Raw genomic sequence first — 19,569 nt, 5'->3', positions numbered from 1 at the left:
ACGGAATATTTTGTCATGTTATAATATACGTTGTTGCTCCCAAAAATATTTCAAATTTCCTTTATTCAAGTGGAAGTGGTGGCCATACTTTTTTTTATCCTTTTACCATTGAGGGTACACTTTCAAATTTCCTTTATTTAAGTGAAAGTGGTGCCATACTTTTTTTCTTTTGTCCTTTTACCATTGAGGGTACACTCGGAGAAATTATTGTGTCTTATTTCTCTTGCTTTTTTTTTTAAGTGTTTTTAGTCTATACTGTATATGAAAGAACTATTTCATTGTTGTTACTTTTCTTAAAATATAATTTTTAATTGTTTATTATTTCTCTTGTTTTATTATTTCCTTTCCTCACTGGACTATTTTCCCTGTTGGAGCCCTTGGGCTCATAGCATCCTACTTTTCCAACCAAGGTTGTAGCTTCGCTAGTAATACTAATAATAATTGGAATGAATCTAATGGGCTTATTTTTCTAAGTAGCTTCTTAAGAATGAGTAATATCATGCCTTATATTTGTGCCACTGGCCCTTTTTTTAAATAAAAATTTCGAACTTATACCTAAAATAAAACTAAACATACAATAGTGGGTATTAAATGCCTAGAAGAAATATTCAGTTGATCAATTATAGCAACAATCATTTCAATTTCTTACAAAACACTTAACTTCAAACGGAAACAGTTATTAAACTCTTTGTACATAACCAAACTCCCATTAAGGGAAAAAATTACCTACAGTACACCACGTGAGGGGCCTGTAGGTATGGTATGATAGGAAGGAGGTTTTTAATCAAGCATTTATTAAATTTTATACTAACGTTGTCAGTGATATTATTTACTACTTTGTGTAGTAGTCAGACGTCTCCTTAATTTGACATTAAGCAAACTTAATGTGTTCAATATTACTTAAGAAATTCAAGTTATAAAACACTTACAGATCGAAATTTTATTCATCGAATTCTTTCCTCGCTGGGATATTTTTCCCAGTTGGAGTTCTTTAGTTTTTTCTCTACTCTTGTTATCATCTTAGTTTTCACCACTCTTACTGTTTTCTTTACAATATTACTTTCTTAGTTTTCACTACTCGTGCTCTGTTTTCTTTACAATATTACTATCTTAGTTTTATCTACTCGTGCTCTGCTTTCTTTACAATATTACTATCTTAGTTTTATCTACTCGGGCTCTGTTTTCTTTACAATATTACTATCTTAGTTTTATCTACTCGTGCTCTGCTTTCTTTACAATATTACTATCTTAGTTTTATCTACTCGCGCTCTGCTTTCATTACAATATTACTATCATAGTTTTCACTATTCGTTCTCTGTTTTCTTTACAATATTACTTTCTTAGTTTTCACTACTCGTGCTCTGTTTTCTTTACAATATTACTATCTTTGTTTTCACTACTCTTGCTCTGCTTTCTTCACAAAAGTATCCTCTTAGTTTTATCTACTCGTGCTCTGCTTTCTTTACAATATTACTATCATAGTTTCATTTACTCTTGCTCTGTTTTCTTTATAATATTACTATCTTAATTTTATCTACTCGTGCTCTGCTTTCTTTACAATATTACCATCTTAGTTTTCTCCATTCTTGCTCTGTCTTCTTTACAATATTATCATATTAAGTTTTGTCCACTTTTGCTGTTTTCTTTACAAAATTTTCTTCTTAGTTTTCACTAGTTGTGCTCGGCTTTCTTTACAATATTATCATATTAAGTTTTATCCACTCTTGCTCTGTTTTATTTACAATATTTTCTTCTTAGTTTTCACTACTTGAGCTCTGTTTTCTTTACAATAGTATCATCTAAGTTTTATCTACTCTTGCTCTGCTTTCTTTACAATATTATCATCTTAGTTTTATCTACTCGTGCTCTGTTTCCTTTACAGTATCACTAAATATTTAATTACACACGTTAATGATAGAATTATGTCAACAGGACAGATGCGTGGAATGTGCGGACGCCAACCAGATCCCTGTCTTTATGGAGGCTTCACAGCTGGTCACTGTAAATGCGTCTGCCCTGAGGATAGAACTGGACCCCTTTGTGAGCATTTGATCGAAAACTCTTATGGTAAGCAGCTTAAGAAGTTCTTGGTTGATCTTAGCGATTTAGAAAAAAAAAAAAAACCGTAGTTTTAATCGGAAATTCTCCGTATAAACATACTGTTCTCAACCGTATTTCAGTAAAATACAGGCGACTGTTATTTTACCTTACTTTGTTATTATTTTTTACGGGTTGGCGATCATAATGTCGATCTTTCACATCAATATAGTCGGTTTTAAAACATTAAAAACCCCAGAATAAATGTTGCTCGACATTTACCGTTTTTTTTAATGCAAAATTTTAATAGTGTGTCACTGAATCTTGGGTGTATAATGTTCACTCAAAGACAGACTGATAGTAGTAATGCTGTTATGATCTAAAGTCAACCTTTTGTGTTAATCATAGAGCTTTATTTTGTCCTTTCAATGTTTCCCAATTAAAAAAACAGTTCTTATATAAAAAATAATAAGCATAGGTACATTAAGTATTTATATATATTATAATCAAAGAATTTTCTTCCGTTATTTTATAATTTTTCAATTAACCAATAGTTCGCTCTTATATTGAAAATGTTAAGCATAAAAATATCAAGCATATGTACATTAATTATCTATATATATATATATATATATATATATATATATATATATATATATATATATATATATATATATATGTGTGTGTGTGTGTGTGTGTGTGTGTCTGTGTGTATTAAAATAAAAGAATTTTCCTCTATCTTTCCAACATTTTCCAATCTGAAAATAGTTCGTTTTTATATTAAAAATGTTAAGCATATGTACATGAAATGTTTATAAATCGTTTCAAAAACATATATTGAAGATTAATACGGTTGAGAACAGTATATTTTCACGGAGAATTTCCGATTAAAATTACTTTTCTTTTTAACAGTGTATCTACATGAAGTCTTTTTTTCTTCTATATAATTTAATTCTTCGCATGAATAAAACATACAATAGTCATCCTTACCATCTCGAAAACACATCCGAGTGTAGAATAAATCATTCCTGATTAACGTTCGTTATAATGAAAAAGGTTTAAGCCTTCGGTGAAAATTTTGACCTAAGGTTACGAAATCTTATTTTTCCTTTAGAAGTCCTAATATATTATTACCTGCCAATTAAAGTAGGCTTTTACGCATTTAATGGAATTTAATCTAGAGGTGACAAAATTGAGGTCGTCTTGGTTAGCAGAAATTCAACCTATCATTACATAAAACAAGAAATATATATATATATATATATATATATATATATATATATATATATACATACATATATATACATATACATGAATATATACATTTATATATATGTATATATATATATATATATATATATGTGTGTGTGTGTGTGTGTGTGTGTGTGAAGTAGGAGATGATGAATGGAGATGTATTGAATTAAAAGCTCAAGATAGGGACGACATGCGAAATGTAACCGAGGTCTTTGCGTCAATAGGCGTAGGAGGAGATGATGATGATATATATATATATATATATATATATATATATATATATATATATATACATATATATATATATATATATATATATATATATATATATGTACATATAAATATTTATATATATCATATATATTCTCTCTCTCTCTCTCTCTCTCTCTCTCTCTCTCTCTCTCTCTCTCTCTCTCTCTCTCTCTCTCTCTCTCTCTCTATATATATATATATATATATATATATATGAAATATTTACCAAAATGATTATTTTTCAAGTTGAATATGGTAGAAAAATTAAAAAACTTGAATACCATATCCGGATATTTCACCAAGTTACAACGTTTAGGTTCTAGATATTTCATATTAACACACTAGAGTAACTAAATATAAATTTCAAAAGAACTACAAACACCAATGGTTTACCTTATCAAATTCTAATATATATATTTCTAAAAGCCAAGGGATAAAATTTTTTTTGTCCAAATTCCGCTTTGACAAATCATCTATATCATACCCTAGATTATTACATATAGATTGTAATGACTGTAATTATGATCTTTCAGTGAACATTATACACACACACACACACACACACACATATATATATATATATATATATATATATATATATATATATATATATATATATGTAGGCTATATAATTTACATATATATATATATATATATATATATATATATATATATATATATATATATATATATATATATATAGTACTTTGTCAAATTCAGTGACACACTTAAAAATTTGTATAAAAAACGGTAAATGATTGGCTACATTGATTCCGGAATTTTTACTGTTTTAAAAACGGTTATATTGAAGTGAAAGATTGATATTATGGACACCAACCCGCAAAAGATAATAACAAAGCAAGGTAAAATTACGGTCGCCCGTATTTTATTGAAATACGGTTGAGAACAGTATGTTTTTACGGAGAATTCCTGGTTTTTACGTTTTTTTTCCCTAACAGTGTAGCCTACCACCTGTAGCATCTCAATAGTAGTAAGTTAAAAAGATCTAACAGTCAAACATAATGATCCTTTCTCAATAATACTAGGAAATCGGGGCTGATTTCCATTCATGCACTGTTAAAAAAAAAACCCGTAATTTTAATCGGAATTTCTACGTAAAAATATACTGTCCTAAACCGTATTTCAGTAAAATATAGGCGACCGTAATTTTTACCCATCTTTGTTATTATCTTTTACGGGTTGGTGACCGTAATATCACTCCTTTACGTCAATATATCCGTTTTTAAAACGGTAAAGGTCTGGCAACATTTATTCTAGGGTTTTTACCGTATTTGCGACAATTTTTTAACAGTGCGTGCAAACACTAGATTGCTTTAACTGGTCGAGTATATAGCAGATGAGTGCTTCTTTTAGCTGAAAACTTACTGCACTGTAATTGTTCAGTGGCCACTTTCCTCTTTGTAAGGGTAGAAGAGACTCTTTAGCTATGGAAAGCAGCTCTTCTAGGAGAAGGACACTGCAAAATCAAACCATTGTTCTCTAATCTTGGGTAGTACTATAGCCTCTGTACCATGGCCTTCCAGTGTCTTGGGTTAGAGTTCTCTTGCTTAAGAGTACACTCGGGCACACTGTTCTATCTTATATCTTATTTCTCTTCCACTTGTTTTGTTAAAGTTTTTGTAGTTTATAAAGTGATATTTATTTTAATATTGTTGCTCTTAAAATAAATTTTTCCTTGTTCCCTTTCCTCACTGAGCTATTTTCCCTGTTGGAGCCCCTGGGCTTATAGCATCCTGCTTTTCCAACAATGGTTGTAGCTTAGCAAGTAATAATAATAATAATAATAATAATAATAATAATAATAATAATAATAATATTGTATGCCACACATTGATCGATCTCAACTTGTAAAGATGACGAAAAATAAAGCCAAGGGGTTAAACCTTGTTTGAAGTTTAATATATTGTAGATAAACGTTATGTGCTATGTTTTAACATATAATGTTTTTGAATTTTCTCTTTCTTTGCAATACAGCAATAGAATCGGATAAATGCATACCTTACTCCATATTTCCTACGTACGGCTTACAGAGCAATCTATGGCACTTAATTAAATTTAAAATGATGCAAAAAGCAACTGTAAAATTGGTAATTTACCCAACCCTATATATATATATATATATATATATATATATATATATATATATATATATATGTATATACTGTATATATATGTATATATATATATATATATATATATATATATATATATTTATATACATAAATATACGCTATATATATATATATATATATATATATATATATATATATATATATATATATATATATATATATATATATATACAGTACTTTATTATATTTAAAATGATGCAAAAAGCTACTGTAAAATTGGTAATTTACCCAAGACTATATATATATATATATATATATATATATATATATATATATATATATATATATATATATATATATATATATATATATACATATCATACATTGAGCCTTCTTTAAATGGGTCCTTTTCCTAACGACTATTTTCAGTAACTGGTGACCTACGCTGCGTTTATAGGCTAACGACAAATGAGAGTGAAATTGCGAGCTATGGCTTTGAGAATTCTACCCTGGAAGGTAAGTAAAGTATTTTTTTATCCCCTAAATTGTGTTCTTTTCTGAGTTTCAGCTTTGATATTTCAGTCAACACTTCTCTGGAATTTCATTATTTATTTGTTTTGAAAGTCACTAATCTTCACTAATGTGTATACCAGTCTCTCAGAATCTTTAATCTTCAATCTTAAATTCTTCTTTATGGCGTCAAGATACTTTATTCTAAAACTTTTAATTCCATAAATACCATATTGATGCTTTAATCAATTATACAAAATCCTTAATTATTCTTTTATGAATTACCATATTGATGCTTTAATCAATTCTACAAAATCCCTAATTATTCTTTTATAAATCTTCATATTGATGCTTTAATCCATTTTACAAAATCCCTAATTATTCTTTTATAAATTACCATATTGATGCTTTAATCAATTCTAAAAAATCCCTAATTATTCTTTTATAAATCTCCATATTGATGCTTTAATCAAGTCTAAAAAATCCCTAATTATTCTTTTATAAATCTCCATATTGATGCTTTAATCAATTCTAAAAAATCCCTAATTATTCTTTTATAAATTACCATTATATCAACGCTTTAATCAATTCTACAAAATTCCTAATTATTCTTCTATAAATTATCTATTATCTTATTTCGTAAAACACAAGTTTACACTTTCATTCGACATTACAATTGTCAAAGTCATGTAACTAATCCTAAAGACTTTCACAAATGGTAAGTCTTTCTTGTCCCTCAAATTGATTTTCATAATCAGTCAGTTTCAGCTTCTCTTACGATCACTTTCAAACTATATTTTCATGTCCTTTCAGCCACTCTTCAATTGCACTCAATAGTGCTATATCAAATGTAAACAACAGCCACTGGGTTTTCCAAATTAATATCATCCATTCCACTCTGGAGACGTAGCCTCTACTTTTACTATAACAATAAACTCAACTTCGTTTATCTTTCCAGCTGATCAGTCTTTATCAGTCTTTCTGTAATCAACATACATTCATACACTTAGACAACGTAGTAATTTTTGCACCTTTTTGTGCTTGAAGTAACCTAAATAGTTAGCCAGAACAAATTCAAACACAGTTAGCAAACAAAAATGTTAATGAACTAGTTATTAAATAGATGAAAAGCCGACTTTTTTTCATTAAAGAAAGGAAGGTTTACTTATTCCTGAAACAGAGAGGAAGAATGGTATTCGAAACCATAATAGTGAATGTCACAAATTACTGTTCAATCTGGGTCAAAGTCATTTAAAAACTGTTCTCAAAGGCTGCTGAAGTTGCTTACTGACTGCATCTTTTACATCTCTAAATAGTTACTTAGCTAATCTCTCAGATCTTGCACAAGTACCTTAAATATAGATAGACAGATTTTTTCACAACAGACAGAATATTAGAAGATTCAGTGATACATATTAAGATCTAACAATTTACATTCACAGCTGCTCACTGATGGATATGAGTCAAGGCTTCCAATAAAGATAGGGATTTTTTCCTCTGAAAGTGTAATCATATGGACTGCACTAATAAATTTTATACCTTAGATTTTCGAAGGTATTGCTATGTCCTTGATCAGTAACAAAATGCTGATAATAACTCTCTGCAATCTATTGGTTAAGAATTCAATAATAATACCAAGAAATAACCTGTAAACCTCAATATTCCTAAGTATGAAAAAAAACATTTGTAATTAAAACAGTAAAACAAATCATTAGGCAATTCTTGACTAAATTCTAAAAATTTCTGTGCAACAAAGAAAACTGTGATGAGAGCATTACAATCTCCTGTGTCCCTGCAAAAGCCAAATGCAGACCAGTAATAGATGATTTCTTTTAACATATCCATTAGAATACCTTTTTTTTTGCAACCAGCAATCAAGAACTTAGATGATATTGGAATTCTGGCAACTGGGCAGTAATTGTCAAGGCTAGAGCTAATTATATTTATCTATAAGAGTAATATTTCCAATTTACAACAAGCAGAAAATGAGTCTCTTCTTGCTAACTTACAAAAAATAAGAGAAAATTACAACAACAGCAACAAATGCAGCCATTTCTAGTCCACTGAAGGCCTCACACATGTCTTCAGTCATGTCTGGGGTTTGGCCAGTTTTCATTACATCGCTGACCAACTGCAGATTGGTAATGGTGGGAGACTTTTGTCTGATCACTCACAGCAAACCAACCTAGTATGGGTGGCCCTAACTAGTACAGCTTTGCTGATCATGGCGATACACAAACCCTTTCACCCCGTAAAAGTATCCCCACTCAAAATGGATCTGAGGAACCAGAAATCTTTATAAAAAAAAAAATGGAAAAATAGCAATTGGATGTACACCTCCATAAGTACAAAGGTCAAGTAGAAGAGTTTTAATATCATTAACTAATTTAGTTACTTCATCGTCTTAATAACAGTAATGACCCAGATTTGAGTTTCTCATGCTCTGCTTACCATGAAACACCTCAGCCAAGATAGTTGCTTTTCCCTTTGAACGGAGAGAGAGAGAGAGAGAGAGAGAGAGAGAGAGAGAGAGAGAGAGAGAGAGAGAGAGAGAGAGAGAGAGAGAGAGAGCTATCTGATTGCCATAGTAGTCTACCATTTAATCATCATTTTTTATATACACCACTGATTTCTACATTGATTTTCTTTGCACACAAATCAAACTTCTCGTGTCCTTGTACATATCTCTGATTTTTTACATAATCTCCACAAACCCACTATACTTTTCAAATTATTATAAATATTACTTAATCTTACATTAATACTTCACACATGTTCCATTTCTTGTATCAATTACATTTGCCTTATATCTATCATATGATATTTTTTTTTTCAAGAAACAATAGTCATTATATACTTTACAATAGTTTGTGCCAGAAAATTTTAATAATTACAAAGTCATTAATTCTTAAAGGTCTTGATAATCTAGTACTGCTTGCACCCAACCGAAAATCAAATGAAAATTTCAATTGCGAGATCTTTAATAATGTCTTGGTATTAACCGAGGTTTATAATTGTCACAGTGAATAAACTTGCACTGATGAATTGAAGGAGTGGTATTTTCAACATCCATGCTCATGTTCACTTCCTAATAAGTCATCCTTTCTCCTGTAGATTCCTGGTGTTCAATTGAAATCGAGGCACCAGAAGACCACTACATCATAATAAAGGTTATAACTACAGAACCATATTGGCACCCTAATTATGACTCAAAGAGTTGCAAAGAAGCTTATATGAGTATCATCGAGATTAAAAAAGAAACAGATAAAGAAATTGTGTAAGTAATCTCATCATTTTATAACATCCACCTAATCCCCTAACTTTACTATTCTTAGTTCAACATCTGCGGATTTATTAATGGTCTTTTTCCTTCAGTAACTAAGTTGGTAATAAGGGAACACGGTTTCATAGGTGCCTGCAATCAGTGTGATTGAGGTCTCCTGAAGAATCCAGATATGTAATGAAGTAGTAATTCCCTTTCAGTTTTCCTTGTCAAGGGGGTGTTTGGGGGTTACGATGTGGAGGATCAATTTTCATTTATTTTTCTTTTTTCTTTTTTTTTGCCAAATCCTGAGAGAGAGAGAGAGAGAGAGAGAGAGAGAGAGAGAGAGAGAGAGAGAGAGAGAGAGAGAGAGAGAGAGAGAGAGAGAGGTAGTTAGTGTATTGATTGTTTGTTGTGAGAAAGACTGATGGTATAAATGAGATTGTTTGTTTATGTTTTTAGCTAGGTTAGGAAAGTTGTGAATGTCTTGGGTGAATGCTTTTTTTGATTGACTGCGACTTGAGGCAGTTGTGTGTGTGTGCACGCTGGATTTATATATTATTTTTTTGACCAGCATGGAAGTGTTTGATTATTTTGCAAGCCGTAATTCCGCCTTTGGAGAGATTTTGCCTTTGGACTCCTTTGGTGAACCTTTTTTTGAATGCTGATATATAGTTGCTGACCTGGCCTGTAATCAATTGTGTTTAGACTGGTCTATTGGACTGATCAACCGTTGATGACCTGGCCTTTGTATTTTGATTAATGATGATGATGATGATGCTCATGACCCAAATCAATTAATACAGTTGTGTATTGATATTTATCAGTGTTCCGGTTGTGGTTTTGGGCTACAAAAGACTGTTGGCCCTTGTGTCAACGAAGGAGTCCACTCAGAAATATATATAATATTTCTGTTTATATTTATGTTTCGAGTGAACTTTAGTTTTAAGTTTTGTGCTTTTAATAGGGTTATTTGAATGTGTTTTCTAATAACAGTAGGTTAAGATTGTAGTACTTATTTGTGGTTATTTTTTTTTTTTTTGTTATGGAATATGGTTGGTGTTTTTTAGTATTAAGTGATTGTTTTATTGATAGGAAATATAGTTTAATGTTATGTTTTGCTTTTATGTCCTTTTTGTCCAAGAGTCCCGCTGCTGATAACGTAAGGGGAAAGTTTGTTCTGAGGAGACGTTTGTCTGTTTAGAGTGATCAAGGGTGTCGGGGTTGTTATTGCAACATCCCGCCACAATGACCATTGGTCTCAAAGGCCCTTTCCGGAGCGAAAGCTTTGAACAATCTGGGAGTGTGGGTGTAAGACTTTGTGGCAAGGTATTTAAATGTTACATTTATTTTTTATTTTTTTTATTTTTCTCATACATTCAAGCTTATATTATAGACTACTAGCATGTACACATTTGTGCATGCAGATAATCAGAACATTGGTTCTGTAAGTTTAGTATGCCATGATGCACTGAAGTTTGAATGCCAAAGATGGCTTTGGTATTGAGTGTTTTGGCTTTGGATATACATCCACATTTCATTTCTTTTTTATATCATTCAGTTTCCTTTTGGTTTCATGGCAGGAATGGCATTCATAACATAATACTAATTATATATTTTCTTTAATTCTAATTTTTGAAAGTCATTGTGTGGAGTGTAGTTAATGAAAGCAGAACAATATTTCATATTTCATTGGATGATTGCTGTTTCAAACTAATCCTCTTCATAATTTCAGAGAATTGAGGAGAATGCCAGGGTGCATAGTTTCTATCTTAATAGGGAATATTAGAAGATAGGTTAAGTTACTCCATGTCTGACAGACTTTGGAAATGGAATTAATCTTTCTCCGTTCATTTTCAAATATGAAATACCTTGCTTCACAGAATAAAAAACTGTTTCTTAACCGCCATCATGTATAATAAGGATAGCAGTGCTCGCAGTATTTCTGAACTGCCAGCAGTTATAAGGATAGCAGTACTCGCAGTATTTCTGAACTGCCAGTAGTTTATAATAAGGATAGCAGTACTCGCATTATTTCTTAACTGCCAGCAGGTATAATAAGGATAGCAGTATTCACAGTATTTCTTAATTGCCTGCAGGTATAATAAGCATAGCAGTACTCGCATTATTTCTTAACTGCCAGCAGTTATAAGAAGGATAGCAATACTCACAGTATTTTTCAACTGCCAGCAGTTATAATAAGGATAGCAGTACTCGCATTAATTCTTAACTCCAAGCAGGTATAATAAGGATAGCAGTACTCGCAGTATTTATTAACCGCCTTCAGGTATATTAAGCACAGCAGTATTCACAGTATTTCTTAAACCTATCGGGTATAATAAGCATAGTAGTACTCGTATTATTTCTTAACTGCAAGCAGGTATAATAAGGATAGCAGTATTCGTACTATTTCTTAACCGCCAGCAGGTATAATAAGGATGGCAGTAGTTGCAGTTTTTCTTACCTGCCAGCAGGTATAATAAGGATAGCAGTAGTCGCATTATTTCTTAACCGCCTTCAGGTATACTAAGCATAGCAGTATTCAGTATAATAGGGATAGCAGTACACGCATTATTTCTTAACTGCAAGCAGGTATAATACGGATAGCAGTACTCACATTATTTCTTAACTGCCAACAGGTATAATATGGATAGCAGTACTCGCAGTATTTCTTAACCGCTTTTAGGTATATTAAGCATAGCAGCATTCACAGTATTTCTTAACCCCATCGGGTATAATGAGCATAGCAGTAGTCGCATTATTACTTAACTGCAAGCAGGTATAATAAGGATAGCAGTATTTGTACTATTTCTTAACCGCCAGCAGGTATAATAAGGATAGCAGTAGTTGCAGTTTTTCTTACCTGCCAGCAGGTATAATAAGGATAGCAGTAGTCGCATTATTTCTTAACTGCCAGCAGGTATAATGATGATAACAGTACTCGCAGTATTTCTTAACTGCCTTCAGGTATACTAAAGATAGCAGTAATCGCAATATTTATCAACTACAAGCAGGTATAAAGATAGCAGTAATCGCAATATTTATCAACTGCAAGCAGGTATAAGGATAGCAGTAATCGCATTGTTTCTTAACTGCCAGCAAGTATAATCAGGATAGCAGTATATGCAGTATTTCTTAACCTCCATAGGGTATGATAGGCATAGCAGTACACACAGTATTTCTTAACAACATCAGGAATAATAAGCATAGTAGTACTCAAAGTATTTCTTAACCCCATCGGGTATAAGCATAGCAGTACTTGTAGCATTTCTTAACTGCCTTCAGGTATAATAAGCATAGCAGTACTCAAAGTATTTCTTAACTCCATCAGGTATAATAAGGATAGCAGTGCTAACAGTACTCCTTAACCGCCATCAGGTTTAATAAGCATAGCAGTACTCGCAGTATTTCTTAACCCCATCAGGTATACTAAGGATAGCAGTAATTGCAATATTTCTTAACCCCCATCGTGTATAATAAGGATAGCAGTACTCGTAGTATTTCTTAATCGACAACAGGTATAATAAGGATAGCAGTATTCACATTATTTCTTAACCACCATCAAGTATAATAAGCATAGCAGTACTCACAGTATTTCTTAACCACCATTAGGTATAATTAGGATAGCAGTACTCGCAGTATTTCTTAATCGACAACAGGTATAATAAGCATAGCAGTACTCATAGTATTTCTTAACCACCATTAGGTATAATTAGGATAGCAGTACTCGTAGTAAGTAAGATTAGCAGAATATGAAGTGCAGGTATCTTTTACTTAATTGTAGTTTCTTGTGAGATGGTGTCAACCTACGATATTTGAATGTTGAAATATAGTTTGTACTAAAGTAATCAGAAGTGCCTTATCAAGGTTGTGGTGGCCTACTGGAAATGTCCCTGCCTTTTGATTTGCCTGACTGGGGTTCGAGTCCCGATCAAGCTCGATAGTTTCTTCTAGTGTCTGCAGCCTCTCCATCCTTGTGAGCTAAGGATGGGGGGGGGGGAGGGGGGGAGGAGGGTTTGGGGCAGCTTATAGGTTTACCTGCTGACATCAGCTGCCATTGTTTCGTGGTCCCGCCTTGGGTGAAGAGGGGGCTGTACATATGTATATATGGTCAGTCTCAAGGGGATAGTTCTGATCGCTAAGGCATTGTAACTGTTCCTTGTATCAGCCATTCAAGAGAGGCGTTTAAACATTAAACCAGATAATTGAAGGTATCATCACAAGAAACGCTCAGTACCTCCAAGCTTATTTTTCTAGTATGTGCCATATGTCCCGAGATGTATTTTTAATATGAATAATGTATTTATCACTGGAAATTTAATTATTGTAAAGATATTATAAATTCTATATATCGTAGGTCAGTTTATATTACCCCTTCAAACAAAGAAATAAGAAAACTGAACATTACTGGTATGTGAATTACGCTCTCACAGATGACTGATAGAATGAATCACCTGCACATTAAACCTTGCATTATACTTGGCTATGAAAATAACAAATCAAAATTGTGTCCCAAAATTCCTCGACTTTAATTTATCATTTACAGATATTCCCTAATACTGAAATTTTTCCTGTTAGTTGGTGCAGTTGTGATAATTCTCGCATTCCTTTGCAGATTGTGTGGTAAAGACCTGGACGAATTCACTTTCTATAAGTCAGAGACAAATAAAGTGGATATATTGTATGATAGCCGGAAGCCAGGTTTTCTTAGGGGTTTTCATGGCAATGTAACATTTCACAAGTATCCCGTCACAACTACAACCGAGCCGACGACAACTACCACTACTACATCGAAACCCACAAACACAACTACAACACAAAATCCTACAACCACAACTACAACACAGAAACCCACAACAACTACAACACAGATACCTACAATCACAACTACAACACAGAAACTCACTACTACACAGAAACCCACAACCACAACTACAACAAAGAAACCCACAACAACATCTATAACACAAAAACATACAACAACAACGCAGCAACCTACAACCACAACTACAACACAACAGAAACCCACAACAACAACTACAACACAAAAACCTAAAACTACAACAAAGAAACCCACAACCACAACTACAACACGAAAACCTACAACCATAACTGCAACACAGACACCCATAACCAAAACTACAACACAAAGACCTACAACCATAACTGCAACACAGACACCCATAACCAAAACTACAACACAAAGACCTACAACCATAACTGCAACACAGACACCCATAACCAAAACTACAACACAGAAACCCACAACCACAACAACGACAACACAGAAACCTACGACCACAAAACCAATACAGAAACCCCCAACCACAACACAGGAACAAACAACAATAACTACTATGCAGAAACCTAAAACCACAACTGCCATACAGAAACACACTACCATAACACACAAGCCCACAACCACAACACAGAAACCCACAACAACATCTGGTATTAAAATTGAAAAGACATTAGCAGAGATTGAAGCAACAGCTGCAACACATTTCTCTTGGAAAACCACTCAAATGACGGATAACTTATTTAGTTCAGCAAAAACTACACCAATCGACAGTTTAGCTGGCTTGCAAGGGATAACAACCACGGATGCAGCTATTGCCAGAGATGGTGATGGAACCGCAAACCATGGCGGTGATAATGCTTTTGAACCCATATATTTTTTGGGTTACCTGTCAATTCTTTTCATTGCTGATCTCTTGCTGGATGGATAAAAATTCTATTTTGTGATTACTGAAGATAAACGTCGCAAAATGTAAGACTTTCTTTATGTTTGAAGTTCCAGAAGGTCTGAACATCAATATAATCTTGATCAGCCAATGAAATGTAGCTAGACATAACTAAATATAGTGCATCTTGAGGAATGAAGGCCTTATTAGAGCAAAAGCTCAGTATCTTCAAAGTGTTTATTTTTATTATTGTGTGTGCCATGTGCCCCAAAGGGTATTTTTAATATCAATAATGTATTTAACACTGGACTTTTGATTATTGTAAAGACATTTTGAATTCTATATATCGTAGGACAGTTTATATTTCACCTTCAACCTAAGAAATTAAAAAATGAACAATACTGGTATGTGAATTAAGCTCTCACCTACAAATGATTGATTGAATGAATCGCCTGCACATTACACCTTGCATCATCCTTGGTTATGAAAATAACAAATCACAATTATGTCCTCTTAAATCATTTACAGATATTTCCGAATACGTCAATTTCTCCAGTTAGATGTTGTAGTTGTGATAATTCTCGTATTCCTTTGCAGATTGTGTGGTAAAGACCTGGACGAATTCACTTTCTATAAGTCAGAGACAAATAAAGTGGATATATTGTATGATAGCCGGAAGCCAGGTTTTCTTAGGGGTTTTCATGGCAATGTAACATTTCACAAGTATCCCGTCACAACTACAACCGAGCCGACGACAACTCCCACTACTACATCGAAACCCACAACTACAACACAAAAACCCACTACTACACAGAAACCTACAACTACAACAAAGAAACCCACAACCACAACTACAACACAAAAACCCACAACCACAACTACAACAAAGAAACCTACTACCACAACTACAACACAGAAACCCACAACTACCACTACTACATCGAAACCCACAACCACAACTACACCAAAGATACCCACAACAACTACAACACAAAAACCTACAACCACAACTACAACACAGAAACCCACAACCACAACTACAACACTAAAACCTACTGTCACAACTACAACACAGAAACCCACAACTACCACTACTACATCGAATCCCACAACCACAACTACAACACAAAAACCTACAACCACAACTACAACACAGAAACCCACAACCACAACTACAACACAAAAACCTACTACCACAACTACAACACAGAAACCCACACCTACCACTACTACATCGAAACCCACAACCACAACTGCAACACAAAAACCTACTACCACAACTACAACACAAAAACCCGCAACTACCACTACTACATCGAAACCCACAACCACAACACAGATACACACAACAACTACAACACAAAAACCTACTACCACAACTACAACACAGAAACCCACGACTACACAGAAAACCACAACTACAACACAAAAACCCACAACCACAACTACAACAAAGAAACCTACTACCACAACTACAACACAGAAACCCACAACTACCACTACTACATCGAAACCCACAACCACAACTACACCAAAGATACCCACAACAACTACAACACAAAAACCTACAACCACAACTACAACACAGAAACCCACAGCCACAACTACAACACAAAAACCTACTACCACAACTACAACACAGAAACCCACAACTACAAGTACTACATTGAAACCCACAACTACAACACAAAAACCTACTACCACAACTACAACACAGAAACCCACAACTACCACTACTACATCGAAACCCACAACTACCACTACTACATCGAAACCCACAACCAGAACTACAACACAGATACCCACAACAACTACAACTCAAAAACCTACAACCACAACTACAGCACAGAAACCCACAACCACAACTATAACACAAAAACCTACTACCACAACTACAACACAGAAACCCACAACCACAACAAAGAAACCCACAACCAAAACTACAATACAAAATCCTACTACCACAACTACAACACAGAAACCCACAACTACCACTACTACATCGAAACCCACAACCACAACTACAACACAGATACCCACAACAACAATTACAACACAAAAACCTACAACCACAACAACACAGAAACTCACTATTACACAGAAACCTACAACCACTACTACAACAGAGAAACCCACAACAACAACTACAACACAAAAACATACAACTACAACTACAAAACAGCAACTCTCAACCACAACTACTACACAGAAACCCACAACCACAACTACAACACAAAAGCCTACTACCACAACCACAACACAGAAACCCACAACCCCAACTATAACACAAAAACCCACAACCACAACACAGAAACCCACAACAACAACTACAACACAAAAACCTACAACTACAACTACAATACAGAAACCCATAACCACAACTACAACACAAAAAACTACAACCACAACTACGACACAGAATCCCACAACCACAACTATTACACAGAAGCCCCCAAAAAACACTACAACACAAAAACCTACAACCACAACTACAACACAGCAACCCACAACCACAACTACAACACAGAAACCCAAAACCTCAATTACTACACAAAAGCCTATACCCACAACTACAACACTTAAACCTATAACTACAAATACAACAAAAAAACCCACAAACACAACTATAACACATAAACCTACAACCACAAATACAACAAAAAACCCCACAAACACATCTACACCACACAAACCTACAACAACAAGTACAACAGAGGAACCCATAATCACAAAACAGAAAACTGCACCTACAAAACAAAATCCCATAACCATAACTACAACACAGAAGCCTACAACAAATAAACCCACAACATCTGGAATAAAATATGAAAAGACATTAAAAGAGATTGAAACAACAGCTGCAGCACATTTGTCTTCGAAAATCAGTCAAATGACCGATAACTTATTAAGTTCAGCAAAAACTACACCAATAGTCAAAGAAACTGGCTTGCAAAGGGTAACAACCACAACGGCAGCTATTGCCAGAGATGGTGATGGAACCGCAAACCATGGCAGGAATAATGCTTTTGAATCCATATGGTTTTTGGGTTATCTGTCAATTCTTTTCATTGCTGATCTCTTGCTGGATGGATAAAAATTCTATTTTGTGATTACTGAAGATAAACGTCACAAAATGTAAGACTCTCTTTACGTTTCAAGTTCCAGAAGGTCTGTACATTAATATAATCTTGATCATCTAATGAACTGTAGCTAGACATAACTAAATATAGTGTATCTTGAAATATGTAAACAAGTGATTAGCACACTTGTTGGGTGTATCATGGAACTGTAAATTTCTATTGTAGCCATTGTTGTACATCTTGCTAAATAGAAATATTCAATATGATCTCTACTGCCTGTTGTTTATCATCCTATCTCTGTGAATCCTTGTAGTTTAATGTAGTCTGGTATAATAATACAATAACTTCAATATAAAGCCACATTTCAGCTCGCCTGCTTCCATATTGATAGTGAATATATCTAGTAAGGGAAATGAATATGGTGCTATTATTTCCACTTGAAACAATTAAACAATTTATTTACATGATTCTTTGAATGACATTAACCATCTGAGCACAACTAGACGTATTTTACGTCAAATTATTTCTACTCCCTTCAGTGCCACTGGACGTATCTTATGTCTACCTATTTCCAGTTTTTTTTTCTCTTACATTTATTATTCATATATATTCAAATTCCACATATATGAAATTACATATCAATTGAAATTAAATTTTTTCATCAATATGTAAAACAAATATTGTAACGTTCTATCTTTATCAGGATTTGTGTTATCTAGTTAGCAAAATGTCCCAAATGGGGTCTAGAGCTTGTGTGCCACATATGTAGTGCCAGGTAGGAGCCTAAAGGCTTAAAGAAAACAATGACTTCCACAATGACGAGTAAATGTATTACAAAGTAGAATATGATGTTTGACCTTTTCTCCTTTCAATCCAGTTTGATGCAAAACAAAAGACAGAAAGGCCTCTTTCTCTCTGTGAGAGGCATCTGAATTCATTGGGAGTGTCCCTCATATATAGTGGAGCATATATGAGTCTTACACATAAAACTTATGTTTTTGGTTTCTTGAATCAAAATTATATCTCCTCAAAAGTATTCTGGATCTTGTATACAGTATAAACGTGTGTATTTCATTCAATATAGAAACGTTATCAGCATTCCTATAAGTTGAGTGATAATGCTTACTAAACTCGACAAGAGAGTATTAACGAAAGTTTGATATCCACGCTTCTTAGGATGATCATTGAATTATGATTCACTGTCAAATTTCTCTGTACTTCAGATACACTTAAAAGGTTTATCCATGCTTACAACATAAACAGTGTATAGAATAGGGATTTGTCTTATTCTACTCATGAACCCCAACCCCCACAAAAATTCGAAAACTATAACAGGGTTTAACTTTACACTGTGGTTGGAAGTGTGTTATAACAGTACAGAGGACGTGAGAGTAGGT

General features: G+C 33.4%; 1 protein-coding gene across 1 annotated transcript in view; it reads left to right on the top strand.

Moving 5' to 3' along the window:
• LOC137615126 (mucin-2-like) overlaps nt 1-18,438 on the top strand; it is a 52,122-nt gene extending 33,684 nt beyond the window's left edge. Inside the window, exons 7-11 of the mRNA XM_068344758.1 lie at nt 1,933-2,067; nt 6,066-6,152; nt 9,261-9,423; nt 14,024-15,136; nt 15,615-18,438. Coding sequence (XP_068200859.1) covers nt 1,933-2,067; nt 6,066-6,152; nt 9,261-9,423; nt 14,024-15,136; nt 15,615-18,186 — 4,070 coding nt within the window. The 3' untranslated portion in view covers nt 18,187-18,438. The remainder of the gene's footprint in view (nt 1-1,932; nt 2,068-6,065; nt 6,153-9,260; nt 9,424-14,023; nt 15,137-15,614) is intronic.
• The last annotated feature ends 1,131 nt before the right edge of the window (nt 18,439-19,569 follow it).

Source organism: Palaemon carinicauda, chromosome 21 (genome assembly GCF_036898095.1).
Source record: "Palaemon carinicauda isolate YSFRI2023 chromosome 21, ASM3689809v2, whole genome shotgun sequence".
NCBI classification, from domain to species: Eukaryota; Metazoa; Arthropoda; class Malacostraca; order Decapoda; family Palaemonidae; genus Palaemon; species Palaemon carinicauda.
Note: the sequence above shows the minus strand (reverse complement) of the source record. Positions and strands in the feature narration are given on the sequence as shown.